The sequence below is a fragment of the Microtus oregoni genome, unplaced genomic scaffold (genome assembly GCF_018167655.1).
Source record: "Microtus oregoni isolate MIOR12 unplaced genomic scaffold, Mior012 000000F_ref0000247, whole genome shotgun sequence".
NCBI lineage: Eukaryota > Metazoa > Chordata > Mammalia > Rodentia > Cricetidae > Microtus > Microtus oregoni.
In genome coordinates, this window is record NW_024543059.1 from 80292624 (window position 1) to 80308181 (window position 15558).

The following is a 15558-nucleotide window of genomic DNA, read 5'->3' on the forward strand; positions in this document are numbered from 1 at the left end:
CAACAATGGTAGGTGTGTGTGTGTGTGTGTGTGTGTGTGTGTGTGCGTATATATCCGTATCTGCATACACATGTTCTTGTACATGCACGCACACATCCTGGCCACAGTTGGAGATCACAGGAACAGCTTCTGGGAGGGAGGAAGTTCTCTCCCTCTGTCTCGTGGGCCCCAGGGATCAGAGTCACGTCCTCAGACTTGGTGTCACCTTCTGAGCCAGCTTCCAGTGCTTCACTGAACTTTGGTTCTGTTGAGAACACAGGTGTGTGGCAGTGAACAACACGGTTGCTATAAGCACAAATTCCAGCTATTGATGTCAGGGGATTCACAAAGGAATTTACTAAATTCCAAAGTTACTTCCGAGTTTTGGCTATAATTTTGTCCTTGTAGTTTTATTATGTTACCCTGTCTGTCTCAGATCTCCTGTGCTTAGCTGTTCAGATTCTCAGGTTCCTCAAACATTTGCTTCAGAAACAAGGATGCCCTTGGGTAAACTGCTGTAAAATGCAGGTGTCTCAGCCTCTTCATTGCACACCTTCCTGGTTTGGTTTTAGCTTTTAGTCAAATAGAGGCGAAAATTACTAAGAGCTCTTTTAAGTAAGGCTGTCCAGATACTTTACTCTGAACATTAATATTGTTAAGGCCTGTCTAGTGGACAGTCTTCCAAGAACCGATGTTTAGAAAGAACTAGAAGGAGGGAGAGCTGCTGTCTTTTACATGCTACAATATTGCCTCCCGGGTACTAAATAGTTTTTTAAACAGGAAAATAGGAATTTAGAATTTGGAATTTACAGTGTTACTTTACAATATCTAATAAAATTGTAAAGCTATTTTTCATATGTCTTTAACATTCAAAAATACTTGAGTCATTGTTAGAATTGCGGGTAAGTTAAGTCACACAAGAGAAGAGAGTGGACATGAGCCTGGGTAGAGCCCCAATGGTAGAGTGCTTGCCTGCTGTGTAGAAGCCCTCAAATCCATCCCCAGCACTGGAGAGGGAATGCACAGGCTTGAATTATACAGATCTAGTTTTGCGTTTGCTACCAATATAATCTTGAGCAAGTTATGGAGCCTTGCAAAGTCTGTTTGTACACAAAGATGATAATAATTTAATAAAATTGATGTATATGCCTTGATAGGTAGGAGTTTGTCTTCTGTGCTTTTTAATACCATCCCACCGTTTTAATTCAACTGATGTCCCTAAACATTCCCATGAGGTAAGGCAAATGGCTTCTCATCGCATAAAGGAGGCAGCCGTAATGGTAATAGGCCTACTTAGAGTTACCATGTCTTCAGATGCAGGATACGTCCTGTAACATTTTCTCAGTAAAGCACATGCCCCGGGAAGTACCCATGAGCCAGAATAACACTGCTCTGGGATTGCCGACATACTAAGAACAAGTAGCCTTGCTTCTTGCTTATAAAAGATTTCATTAAACAAACAGAAAAATTGTGGAGGGGGGAATGGCAGGTGTCTTATTTTTAGTTGTGTTGAAGAATGTGCCTTTTGTTCTTTACTTGCACAAAAGGATTGCATATTTTTCATTAGCTTACTTACATAAATGTAAAATTGAGTAGGATAGAGTCTGTAAGATAATTTAAATAATTTTATGTTTCTCTCCCCCCCCCCCCCCCGTTTCTACCCCAGGTTTTAGGAAAAAAACCCAGGACTTGGAAGCAGGTGATAAATGTCATGAGCTCCACCCAGAATCACATCTGCAAATAAAAAGCCATTTCATAAAAAGGTAACCATAGATATTTACAAATAGGAAAATTTCAGTTCCTAAATTTACATATAATTGGAATTCTGGCAGAAGACTTGCAGGTATATTTCTAATCTAAAAGCATTACAGTGCATATTTTACCGGTATTATTTAATAGCATGTAGGCCTAAGGTAGAATGCCTACAAACTGTTGGGTACAGTTCTTTATTATTTTAATGCACGTGTAGTACCAGTGTCCTTGGCTTTTTCTTATACTTACCTAGAGACGCTTAATGCCTTTTGTGATTTACCCTGTAGCACTGACGGTTTTGTAGTTTGAGGTGTAAGCAAAACCAGCATGACTTTCATTTTCCTTCTCCATGGTCGCGGGTTCTTACTGTAGATATTAGCACTTCCTTTGGCATCTCAGAGCTGATATCAGTCACTGTGCTTGCACTTGGAGGCCGAGATTAGGTGGGCACATGCACTGGGTAGGGCACAGCAGTCATCAGTGTAACAGCTGAAGGGCAGGGGTAGACAGCACGGGCAGACTGCACACAGGACGGGTCAGGTCCTCAATGGCATGCTACTCAGAGCTTTGTACTGTTTAAAACTGAATTAATGATGGCAGGAATTCTGCATTTAATGAGTCACATTGCAGTTGACCTTCGGTAACTGAAACTGTGAATAAGGAAGGTCTACTGTATTTACAGAAAACCACAACATTTGCGGTTCAGATCAAGTGGCATATGAAAGCAGTGAAACTGAGATTTCATCATTGGTGAAGGAGCTGTGGGCTGCGTTCCTGCCACCCAGCTCCCGGCCGCCTGGCGAGCTTATGCCCCAAAATAACAACACACAAACTGTATTCATATAAACACTGCTTGGCCCATTTCTATTAATGTGTGTAGCACCGAGGTGCGCTTACCGGGAAGATTCTAGCCTACGTCCATCCTGGGTCGGCGCTTCATCGCGTCTGCCCCAGAGAGGAGAGGGGAGCATGACCTCTGAGCTCACTTCCTCTTCCTCCCAGCATTCTTTTCTGTTTACTCCACCCGCCTATGTTCTAACCTATCAGGGCCAAGCAGTTTATTAAGTGACCAATGACCTTCCTCCATTGCATCATAGTTGTATTTACTGAGCCATGCCATTCTGTTGTTTCATCTCAAATAATTCATGGAAGAAAAATAGCTTTATAATAGGAGAAAATAATTTTATTTCTCTTTACTTTAAAATCACCGATTACCTCAGGACAGTCTTGATTAAACCCTGTGCTATATATCAGAATTTTAACTTTCTCTACCTCTGCTGCCTGTAAGCATTGTAATGTTGGCTGGAAATGTTTTAAAGTTTTGAATTGTTCACTTGTAACATTTACCTTAAATTGTATGTTATATTTTATCATAAATAAATGTAATTTCAGTGTTTTTAATTTGAAATGTTTTTTAGGATCACATTTCTAACTACTAGGAATGTGATCCGGGGAGTGACTGTGTAGTGATATACTAGAGTGCATGGTTAGCATGGACAGGCCCTGGTTTCAGTCTCTCCACCCCCACAACCCTGACATACAGAGACAGAGATAACGATTGTTAATGCGGTGGATGTTTCTGGTAGTCATATATGTACAGTTCTGGCATGGCTACAAAACAGTCCCCATTTCCACTGCTGTGTTGTAAAACTATAAATCATAAATTGGGAAAGTCAAACTAAGATAAATATTTAGTTTCTCTATGTGGTTATTTGGCTTTACTTTGTATTTTTATTTTCAAATTTCAGGTCACATATCGGCGAAACCAGTGATAAGTTTTTCCCTTCAGCCAGCCCACAGATACTTAAGGACCATAGTGCAAGAGATCATGTCTACCAGACCAATGAGCAAAAAATGGGAAACTCTGATGGGACCAAGTTTTCTGAGTGGCATGAAGTAGAAAATTCTGAAGGAACAGGTTTGCCATTTCACACTAATGATAGTTCTGTGCCCGGAACCAGAGTCAGCAGGAAAGAAACGGTCTCACCGTCGTCATTGTGGTCACACGGGAGAACTGCTGAGCAGTGTTACTCTGAGAACTCCCTATCCAGAGGACACACACTGCAGTCAGCCTGCAACACTGACAGCTGTCAGGTGCCAAAACCCCACTGCCGTAGCTCACCACCCCCTTTGCCGCCAAAGAAATATTCTGCGCCCAGTGTGCCACAGTTAGAGAGAGCGGAATTTATACCTGATACCAGACTTACAGAGGTATTCAAAGTTAATTCCTCCAATCTTCCAAAACACAGTTTGAGTACTGCATCAGGACCAAGCTCCGAAGGGAGTGCGCACATGATCCACAAAAGCGACAAAGATGCTGTCCAAGGGAGGCAGCACACCGCCCACAACTACCCGTCCAGTTGTGCAGCTCACGATTCTCAGGCAGACTCAGAAGCAGCACCTGACGCACCGTGCCAACCACATCAACACTCCAGTTCTGTGTGCCCAAATGAAGCAATTTCACTAACGACCTATTTCTCAGTTGATAGTTGCATGACTGATACATACAGATTGAAATATCATCAGAGACCCAAGCTCTGTTTCCCAGAGAGCAGTGGCCGTTGTAATAATTCGCTGTCTCAGACTGAGCACATAGAAGGATCTATTACATAGTGGTATCTTGGTTCCCGCTGCCCTTCTAAACAAGGATATAAAACCCTGGTGTCCATTGTAAGATAAATGAGCCAGCCTTTAAATATACAAACTAACCAAACCTAATGATATATAAAACAGAAACTGGTATTGAAAATTATTAACCAGGTTAACCTTACATAGTTTATGATGATGAATTTGCCAAGTATTTTAGAAATTTCCTTGGAGTGGTCATGGTATACCTTTAAAAGTAAGAAAGGTAAAATTCATTTGCTGTATATAACCGATGAGCAAACGCCATGCCTCCCTCCTGTAATTTGGCTAGTGAACATGTATTATCCTAGCCTGTATGCCTCCCTCCTGTGATTTGGCAGATAGACATGGATTATACTAGCCTGTATTAATGTGTGGGTTGGTCCATTTTGCTAATTAAGAGATGCCGTTTGTATAGCGAAAGCAGTATTTGCTTTTTGCAGAGCACTTTCTAGTGGGTGACCCAAAGATGGCTATCCCCACATGCTTTTGACTTCTGTGATAGTCTAGTACGTGGGCTCCTTCAAGTGTCTTAAAAACACCCATGGATTTGTTAAGTTATCATCTGGAAAGCATTTGCCTTAATGATCAACATTTTTAAATCAAAATCTCAAGGCCATATAAAACTTATTTTGTTCTACAACTTTTCAGAATATCTACTTAACATAAATTAGCCTTTATAATTTGTACTAAAAACATTTGCATCATGTAAGTTAAAAGTAAGAATATTGCAGTATATTCTTTATCTTGTTAAATTGTTTTCTAGCTCTGTATGAAATGTGAAAGGCCTTCCCTTTGGTTTGATTTACTTTGGGCTGCTAATAACCAGTGTTACAAATTAGCATTGGGCTTTCTTATTGGGACTGTGGCTGTAATTGCTGCTTTGGTGACTTACAAATTGCTAAAGATTGTCAATGCTTAGGTTAAATTTTTGCCTTTATATAAAGGTTTAATCTTGATGAAATCTTATTCTTTTTTTTCTTCAATAGTAATTTTATCTCCACTTCCATCATGGAGTGGAGTTTATATTGAAAGGAATCTTTATTCCTATGTTGAAAGTAAGTTAATTGAATTGCTTTAATTGGTTATGATTTTATTTTGGAACAGGCCAATAAACTAATTGGGCTTTAGAAGAGTTTCCTAACGCCTGCCCCAGAGAATTGAGAACTACAAAATTAGTTGTCTTTATAATATCTCTAAGTGGGTAAATTTTGTAATCATTACTTTAAAACTCAGTAAACTGATAAAATCAATAGCTTGATGAGTACCATAAATTGTTAAAATCCAAAGTGTATTTAAGTACTTTTAGATAAACTGAAAATTGCTTATAAGTCTGAATTCACACTGTTAATCAATTCTTGGCCAAATCTTGTTCTTGTTTTTTTCCAGCTGTCTAGTTGGTGGTCGTTACTTTGTATTCTCTTAAACACTTGAATAGCAAATTGAAATTGATCCTTAAAGCTTATTTTTTAACAGCTTTTAGTATGAAGAGTTTGTATATAATGTAAAGTTTGTAAAATTGTATTTGAAATGTCAATGTTTATAATTCTTGCTTTTATAACATTGTAAAATACTAGAAAAGAGCTTCCGTTATTTTTAATAGCTTATAAAAGATTTTTAAGTTTAAAAATTTTTTCTATTTGGTCCATATTTCCTGTTGGGAATGTATTATTTGAAACATTAAACTAATTTCTGTATTTTACAGCAGTTTCATAGATACACCCTTTCAACTCAGTTGAGTTTGCAAGCAGAAATATTGTTTCTCACTTTAATGCACTACTCAGTTAAAACTCTCTGCATTCTCTAATACTGACTGAAGTAGAAACTAGCCATTTGTTGATTCAACACAGAATAAATTTCACTACATATTGGCCAATTGTATAAATTTCTTCTCCTCTGGTGCCTATTTTTATCAATGTTTCTGTTATAAGCTTCTAAGTTCTCAAATAATGCAATCATGTTTCAAATAGTTATCTCCAGAATATTGTATTTTCATGTGAAATGAATTTCTTCTGGCTCAAAAAAAAAATTAAGAGACTCATTTTTAAGCTAATATAGCTGGTCTTTTTTTGCACTTATGAACTGTGTCCCCTTCCACACATTACATATTCTATGGGAAATTGTTAAAAAAAAATAAAGATCATAAAATATTAGCCCAGGATGTTTCTAAGATTTAAATCCCAGCAAAGTCTGAAGCACAACTCCTAGAGAAAGTGGCAGCTGTTCTCTAGAGGGCAAGATATAAATGATTTGGACTATGGGCAGCAGATCTCTGTAACAGTCACATAGCTTTCTGGTTTAGAAGCAGCCATAAACAACTGGTAATGGATGAGTGTGGCTGTTTTTCAATAAAACCTTGTCGGCATCAAAATCTAGATTGTATGTGATTTTCATGTGTCATGAAATTATTTTGTTTTCCAATCACTTCAAATTATTTAAAAAAAATCGGCTGGGCAGAGGCCCACATTCTTAATCCTAGCTCTGAGGAGGAAGGTTGGTGGATTGTTCAGAGTTGAAGGCGAGCCTGGCCTGCAAAGCTAGTTCCAGACCAGCCCTGTATACAGGGCAACACAGTCAGAAAATAAAATGTAAAAGCAAAAGTAAGCCCAGGCTCTACCTTGTCACAGAACTGATTTCCAATGTATTCTTGTTTGTGGTCTGGCACTTGGACTCTTTGCGTCTTGTAACTTGAGGTTAACATCTCCCTAAAACTTCTTCTGAGTCCGAAGCCAATTCAGATGGAACTGTCAGAAGCTATTTCATGTTTAGGAGCTAAATGAATTTACAAAGGAACTTACCAGATTACTCTTTTGCTATCTTTGATGGGAACAAATTTTCAGTGTGCCTTGAAGTTCCATTTACATATTTCTGGTAACTTCCCAAGTGTGAGCACCACAGTTTACTAAAAAATGTAATTATCTCTTGGAGATTCAGCCTTCGTGCTCTTATGTGTCAATTACAGTGCACATTTTCTCTTGAGCCCCAAGCCAGCCTACTACAGCTACCAGGTACTCTGAAATTTCACAGTGTGGGCAGAGTTCTTGAAAGAGCACGACAGATAAATAGGTAGGTAGATAGGAATTGATTTAGCATGCATTGGCTCACGTGATCGAGGCTCAGCAGTCCCCTCAGCTGTCCACTGTAGACTTGAAGCCTAGGAAAGCTTGAATTCCAGTTCACAGCTTAGGACAGAGAACCAAGGAGACTAGGCAGTCTGAAGCCTGAGAACGAAGAAATCTGTAGTGCTAATGTTCACAGACACGGCGCCACACCTAGAAATTCACAGGTTGGCTGCCACGGAGGGAGCCACTCAGACCGTGGAAGAAGCAGGGTCTTGGTACACAGGAAGGCCCAAGTTCGGCGAATGACAGACACAACACACAAGAGAATGGTTGGAATCTGCTGTGATCTTACTGAATTCATGTTTTCATTATATAGTATTCAAACAAAACAAATCAGAAGGTCATGTATCATTGGTTGGCACAGTATGAAAGCTTCTTTTTAGTCACATCAGCAATATTTAAGAAAAGCATATTACCAGGGACAGGTGTTAGACATAAAACATCCTTAGAAGAGGAAATCTTGTCCTCGGGAACGTGAACCTCAGACAAGTGGTTTTATCTTATGAATAGAAAGTTTCTGTCTCATTATCACGATCATGGCCCTTCCTCTTCCTAACCCTTTATCTCATCTAGTGACCAAATATGTCTAATCAGTTCTCTGCACCTGCTGAAATATACTTTTTAGTACCTTCTTGTGCAGCAGACACCATGGAGGTTGAGATCTAGCAAGCCTATCCATAAAGTTCAGAGTATAATATAAGTCTTTGTCCATCAACATTAACCCATCTATTCCCTTGCTCATCATACACCCCAGTGTATGACAATGGTTCTGTTGTAGTCTTATACATTCCAATACTTTGCTTCCCTATCCCGGAGCTGTTCCTGAATGATAATCCTTGTCTTGTAGATATAAGAATATCATTATTATAAAAGAGATTGTGCAAAGCCCATATCTCGCATAGCCAGCTAATCGAGAAACCAGTCTATGCCTCAGCGGTGGCCAATACCGGGCCGTCTGCCATTGACCTCCAGGAAGCCTAGTCCCATAGGACACGTAGCTCCCATCCGGCATAATGACGTATGTCATGTCACACAGACAACACTGGAGTTGATGTGGCAGTTGGCACTAGGTGACAGAATAATCATGAGAAGGCCAGGAATAGTTCGTTAAATACAATTGTGCAGCTATAGTGGGCACTGCAGTCAAAAGCTTTCGGAAGCTATTTTAAGGGGAGGCATTAAGGCAGTGACTGGATGTCATGGCGCTCAGAACAGTTACAGCTGCGCCTGTTATGCCTAACTCCGAGGTAAGAACAGTCGTGCTTGGAGAGGACGGCGATGCTGAGCCCAGCTTGTCCTCAAGATCCTAGTCTTGTTCTTAGTCTAGAGTAGCTCGGCACAACCTTCATTCATCCCAGGACGGTATACACACAAATGTCCCAGCACAGAGAACTTGCCTTCCCTTTTCATCCAAGTTCTCAAAGGACTGGTGGTCTCACATGGGGGCGAGTATCTTTACCATTTTTCCAGCATATTAGTTTATCTTCCAGAAACAGAGACATACCCAGGAATAAAGTGACCCAAAAATTAACCATCATCTAAGATCTCCATACTATAAATTTTCAGTTTTGGGGCTCGAGAATAAAGTGCATGTGAGCTATGTCAGGACTATTAACCTCCCTACTTTATCATGAGAATATGACACAGTGAAACCAAATTCAGCAGTATAACTAAACATTTATTAGAGAAAATTAGTACACAGTACAAATTGGGTCACACAGTCTAGTATACTCAGTGTCCTCCCAGTCCTGTGTTCTGATACAAATGCTTCAATTATAAATTGCAATTACAAAAAAATTATCCAAGTAAATGCAACAATATCCTGAAGACATAGCTGTTAACAATTTACCAAATATGACTTAACTATAAGGGAGAAGCCCCCCCTATATTTTAGGCATTCCTCATACTGAACAGCATTAAAACCAACAGTAACCAATTTCTAATTACACAAATCTTAGGATGAAAAAGAACAGCTTCCAAAGTACTTATACTGGCTGCTTTGGGACCGTTGCATTTCTGAGTAAATGCTACCTACCCAACCACAGACGATAAATATTTTAAAACAATACTCAAGATAGTGTCACAAAGGAATGTTTTTTTTCCTCTGTTGTTGACCGCTGTGTCCTGGTTAATAGTGAGGGGCCCCAATACCTCATGTGGTGAGTAAATTCCACATACATTTCCCTTAAGTACTTAAGTTGCAAGCATTATTAAAAATATATTATATATACATATATCATTTAGCTACAATAATATTAATTCAAGCACTAAAAACAGGCTTGAAATACACGGTGCTATTTTGAGGAGGTCAGGGCTTAAGGAAAGGTTAGAGGTCTGGAATTCAGCTGCTGGAAATCCTCTTTATTCAAGAAGTCTGTAGTATTCAGGATTCACCCCAGAAGCCACATGCTCTTGACATCTCGGCAAAACAGTCTGCAAAAACCAAACGCTGGTTACCGTTTCCTGTATCTGCTTATTTTGACACTTAATGCCAAACGGAACACCTAGATTGCTAATCATATGCCTATCCCTACATAATTTACATTGGTAAGGAAAAACAAAAGGCCTAGGTCATGAAGTCTTGAATTTTCGAATCAGAGGCGAAAATCAGACATTCGCTGTTCTTGAAATGTCTACCTCTACCAAAATGGCTTAGGAAAAGTTATCAAAAAATAAAAAAAAAGGAACTCCTATCCTTTCACTACTCTACATCCTCCCCACCACCCCTTCCTCTGCCTTCTAACTTGCCACAAAATCGGGGGACGGAAATGGGTGGCAAAGAAGTTTAAGATACTCCATTCTTTGACAGATGTAGGAATAGGGATACTTTAGAAGATAATAAACATAGCTACATAAATTGACAAGGCTTAGACATGTCATGACAAGGCTTAAGCATGACATGGCCTGCTTTTGTACGGGTTTTAAGCACGTACACAATATCCAAATCACTTTTAGATAAAATCACGTTTAATCTATTACACCCTACTAATGATATACTACGGCTTCTAATAAAAGATAAAAGTTTCTAGAAGTTAACTTCAGTTCCTTCGTGGTCATTCGGGAACCCAAGACAGCAAAAGTGGGAAGCCAAGTTTCCTCCACACTGGCACGGCTGCAAAGATAGCCCATTGTCGCTCTCCCTCCCAGCGCCACCCCCCGACTCGGCCAACTCTAGCTGTGCCCCGTCCCCGACAAGCCTGGAGCAACCCGCAACCTGAACACTTCAATTCTGCACTCACCAGGGCAAGAGGTACACGAAGATGAACAACACCAGGTCGAAAAGGAGGAAGAGCCAGAGATCCAGCCAGTAGGAGTGTTTCGGGAGCCCGTTCGTCCCGGACTGACGCCGCTCATCTCGGTTCTGCTCCCTCCTTTCAGCTCGGTCCGAGCCTCCCCGCTCGCGGACACCGTCGGTGCCAGACGCCGCCTGGTTCAACTCCATCTCGCTCTCGCTGCAGCTCGGCGCACCTGAGAGCCGCTCGAATCCGCACTTCCGCTATGGCCGAACCAGGAGCCGACTAAGTCTGACGCCCAGCCCGCCTCAGCCTAGCAACCAACGCCAGTCGGCCACGCCCACCACTCAGGCACCCCGCCCCGCCTCCCGGGCCGCGCGCAGGCGCCCTGCCCCTCCTCTCCGTCCGCGCGCAGGCGCTCCGCCCCCCCCTCTGCGTCCGCGCGCAGGCGCCCCGCCCCGCCTCTCCGACCGCGCGCAGGCGCCCGCCCTTCTAGGAACTCGCGCGCGCCTCGTTCCGCTTCCTCGGGAACGCGCGCCAACACCCAGGGCCGCTGAGAAACCTCGCGCAGGCGCCCTGCTCCTCCTCCGGAGCCCGGCGCGGCGCTCCTAGCCCCGCCCCAACCCGCCTCCTGCCGGGGCCGCACGGTGGGGCGAAGGTGCGCTGTCCCACGTAGCTTGCCCTGCCGCCTGCAGCGCAGAGCCGGTTTTCCCGGTTTCTAGAAAGAGAACTGTCACGACCCCTTTGCTCTGAGGTGTGCCTGTTATTTCAGAAACTGCCTTCTAAGGATTCCAGCTGTGCCCACGCACAAAATTCCCAGTCTTCAATAAACAGCGTGTGTGGGGATTGTTTCTTTTACACCGATTAACACCCCCTTTATATAAACCAGGGACTGTGGGGATTGTTTCTTATGGGTCGTGAGAGGCTCCAGTGTGAGCTTTGTAGATGACAACCTTGTGTGGCAATGTCAAAAGGTTGGACATTCCCGGTAGGATTATCCCTGCAATACCTGTAAACCTTCCGGCTTTTTATTGTCTTATGTATTAGGAAGACTTGCAGGAATCGTTTTGTTCAGTCGGTTTGCTCTTAATCTTTGAAACAACAGGTGGACATCATAATTACAACCAGGGATTTTCCGAAGGATCAGAGTGAGAATTACGTAGGTATTTCATGGGAGTATATTTAATAAGCCTCTCACCTCTGTGTCACAACACCCTGTGACTAATCGATAAGAACCCTTTGGTTCTTGGCAGCCCACTGGACTCGACCAACCAAAAGCTTAGTTAGCATCTTAGGCCTATAGACAAGCTCCCCGCATCTCTGAACCTGCCTCTCTGCTGTACCCACCAAAGTATTTTAAACTTGCCTTAAATGTATGTTCTGTAACATAAGACTTCATGAAACTGCCTCCACACTGGAAAATAGAATTGGGAACGCTAAATCTTGTGTTCCCAGGCCATGGCGACTCAAAGTGACTCCAGAATAAACTGCCGTGTTTTTGCGCAGACAATACAAAGGTTGGGTATGGCCCCAGAAAGAATGCTAATGAAAATGGCTGACTCATACCACCAGGCTATTACATTTAAAATATTCTTATCCGTTGCTGTGCTATAGCTACTGAATTTTTAAAAATCTAATTAGACATATAAGTTGGTTCTGTTACTGGAGATGAGACTGTGTAGTATTTTCACATGCACTACCATTAAATCTTCATAAAAGCCAAAGCTGGGATCATTTTACAGACATAGAAAATTGTGCAAAAAGAGTAAATTATTTAAGATTGCTAAAGTAACCATAAAGTGAACTCTAAATACAAAACCTCAATTCTATTATTATACAGTTAGCTAATGGACTTCCGTTTAACACTAGGGTCATACAAAGATAGCAGACAACCGTAAAGAAAACTACTGTATCCTTTGCCTTGTAGATTGTGAAAATGAGAGCCGTCTAAGGATTGATCAGATTGCACTGTAGACAAGATTATCTGCCATTAGTAGGCTAGAAATTCCCTGGGTTTAAATGACATCGAGTATTTACAGAAATTAAGAAGAATAAGTAAACTTCTAATTCTTCCAGAGGTGGATCATACATCCAATAGCCAGGTAAGACCCGTTGTTTCTAGTTATTGAAATAGAAGTGATAAAACTTGAATTTATTAAGATGGAAGAAATCTGACACGAGATGAAAAAAATTCTGAAGTCTTTCTAGGCATCCTTGGAGCTCAGTGGAGTTGCATCCCAGTGGAGGTTTTTGTCTTCTTGATCTGTCCAGTCAGGAAGGGCAATCTTCTCAAGCATCCTTGGCTCTGAGTGAGTCACATCCATGTAGAGGGGATGATTCCCTGGAGACAGGAATTATGCAAATAGAGAGGGTCATTCATATTAAATTCAGTTGAAGGATCCTTCCCTTCTTCAGAATTAACTGTGCTGATTCTTGGTTACTCCTCGTGTTAGAAATAAATGTAGAGTGTGTTGAGGAAGGAGTTTGTATACCCACTGGTTAAAAGTTTAATTTAAAAAGCAAGTAGGGGGGGCTGGAGAGATGGCTCAGCAGTTAAGAGTATTGCCTGCTCTTCCAAAGGTTCTGAGTTCAATTCCCAGCAACCACATGGTGGCTCACAACCATCTGTAAAGAGGTCTGGTGCCCTCTTCTGGCATGTAGGCAGATATTAATTAAATTAAATTAAATAAATAAAAAATAAAAATAAAATAAAATAAAAAACAAGTCGGAATGGCAACATGGCTTAACTAGTAAAGACATTCAATGCCAAATTTGATGACTTGCACTCAATTCTCAGAACTCACATGTGGAAGGAGAGAACGGATTCCTAGATGTCCCCCATTGCATGTGAGCGTGCGCGCACACACAGTAATAATGATAAGCAGAGAAAAATAAGTACTGTACTAAGTCAAGGTGTATTATCACATATGCGTGCAACATTTCCTTAGCCCCACTGAGCCTCAGGTAGGCCTTAACACATTCAAGAGAGAAATACATCCTACCGCTGTGGAATATTAGTTGAAGATGTATTACATTTGTTTATGCTGTGGAACGTTTGTTTAATGATGCAAAGATGTCTTGCATTCTTTTATGTTGTATTTGTTTAACTCTGTGAAGCTGTGTGACTTTGTCTGTCTAAAACTACCTGACTGGTCTAATAAAGAACTGAATGGACAATAGCTAGTCAAGAGGTGGGGCTGCCAGGCAGAGAGAATAAATAGAAGGAGAAAAAGAGAAGAGGGGAAAGAGCAAGAAAAGGAGAGGAGGATGCCAGGGGCCAGCCACCCAGCCAAAGAATAAGAAGGAAAGAAAAGATATACATAAATAGAGAAAGGCGAAAGCTTAGAGGCAGAAGGTAGATGGGATAATTTAAGTTAAGAACAGCTGGCTAGAAATAAGTTAAGCTAAGGCCAAGCATTCATAAGAAAGAATAAGTCTCTGTGTGATTATTTGGGAGCTGGGTGGTGGGTCCCCAAAGAACAAAGAGTCAAAAAAACCCAACAATACTCTTTTGCAAAGTACTTGTGATCACTACTATGAAGATGGATTCTATAGCTTAAGGGCCTAGGAGCTGGTATAATCTCTAACGGAGACAGCACAAAGGTCAGCAGGCTATAAAGTGCACGTGACATCTACCCGAAGGATGGGTTCTATTGACTGAGAAAGCTAAAGGTCTAGCAAAGGAGAGTTTGGGATAACCATTCTGGGAAACTTAGGTGAGGCCAGGCCCAGCAGATAACACAAGTCACCGCGTTATTAACAATATCCACTCCCAGCCTTCTAGGTGGAAACCAGGTATACATCTCTTCCCTGTAGAAGACAACCCTCTGTGGTAAACATTCCTGGTTTCTCCAATGTTTCTTTGTGAGCACTCGTGCCCATTAGGAATAATTCTTAAGACAAGCATCTCCACCGACACAAATAAATCCAATCAGACCAAATTAGACCGAATAAAAAATGCCCACGTTTAATAAATGCAGTGCTCCCTGATGGCAGGGAGCATGGCAGGGGCTGGGGGAACCACGCAAAACCTGAAAACCACATGTTCTTTTTCTCGGTGGCAGCCTAAATAGCCCATGGGAGTGGTCCTGATCGCCCCCCCCCCCCCCCCCCCCCCGCGAAGGGCTCAGCGATTGGCAGGTTTTTTCGGAGGTGGAATCCAGACCAAGGCAACTCCCAGAGGGAGGGGGCTTGAAATGGAGCTTTCTGCTCCATTGGCACTCTCTTGGTACCCCAAGGATAAATGCCAGGGGCTGGGGTGACACTTCTCATCATCCCAGACTCCTTGGATATAGGGGCATATAGGGGCATAGGCTCAAGTCTGGCTACTTCCTGCAGGCATGGGGCAATGTTTGGGGCGGGGGGGAGCTGGGAGTTGGGCTCATGCTTAGCTAGAGGAGTAGCTGGCACATCTGGTTTACTGTCATCTTGGAGTCCTCAGGCAACTGTTTTCTGAGGAAGATGAGAAGGCAGGTGGCTAGGAGAAAAAAATATTGTTATTATGGGCCCTATGGATGGGGCTAGCCATGGAAAGTCATTAACTGCCAGAAAGAATGGAACAGAGAAATGTCTTAGTTGTACAGGTGAGGCTCAGGTGTATCAAATACAACTAGATTTTAGTTGGTAGGTATCCTTGATCCAGGAGAGTTGGTAGCAATGGTGAAGTTGCAGGGTGCAGGTGATGGTGTTGTCTACAGAGTGTTTTGTCTTGGCTCGGACAACAGAAGTGACCTGTAAAATACGGTTGAAACTGGGTGAGGTTAAAACAGGCTCTGGAAAGCTGGGCGGTGGTGGCGCACGCCTTTAATCCCAGCACTCGGGAGGCAGAGGCAGGCAGATCTCTGGGA

At 42.0% G+C, this 15558-nt stretch overlaps 2 protein-coding genes across 3 annotated transcripts in view; one reads left to right on the forward strand and one right to left on the reverse strand.

The window, feature by feature from the left end:
* Positions 1–6721, forward strand: part of Usp53 (ubiquitin specific peptidase 53) — a 53784-nt gene extending 47063 nt beyond the window's left edge. For both annotated transcript variants that reach the window (XM_041648488.1, XM_041648497.1), the window contains exons 15-16: positions 1646–1742; positions 3480–6721. In XM_041648488.1, coding sequence (XP_041504422.1) covers positions 1646–1742; positions 3480–4344 — 962 coding nt within the window. In that variant the 3' untranslated portion in view covers positions 4345–6721. The remainder of the gene's footprint in view (positions 1–1645; positions 1743–3479) is intronic.
* Positions 6722–9135: 2414 nt separating this feature from the next.
* Positions 9136–11034, reverse strand: CUNH4orf3 (chromosome unknown C4orf3 homolog). Its single transcript, XM_041651029.1, has 2 exons — positions 10718–11034; positions 9136–9911 (listed from the first exon to the last, which is right to left on the reverse strand). Coding segments are annotated over exons 1-2 (204 nt in total). The 5' UTR covers positions 10921–11034; the 3' UTR covers positions 9136–9910.
* Positions 11035–15558: the final 4524 nt, after the last annotated feature.

Coding starts and splice junctions, on each gene's coding strand:
- CUNH4orf3 (XM_041651029.1), bottom strand. CDS start 10,920: ATGGAGTTGAACCAGGCGGCGTCTGGCACCGACGGTGTCCGCGAGCGG.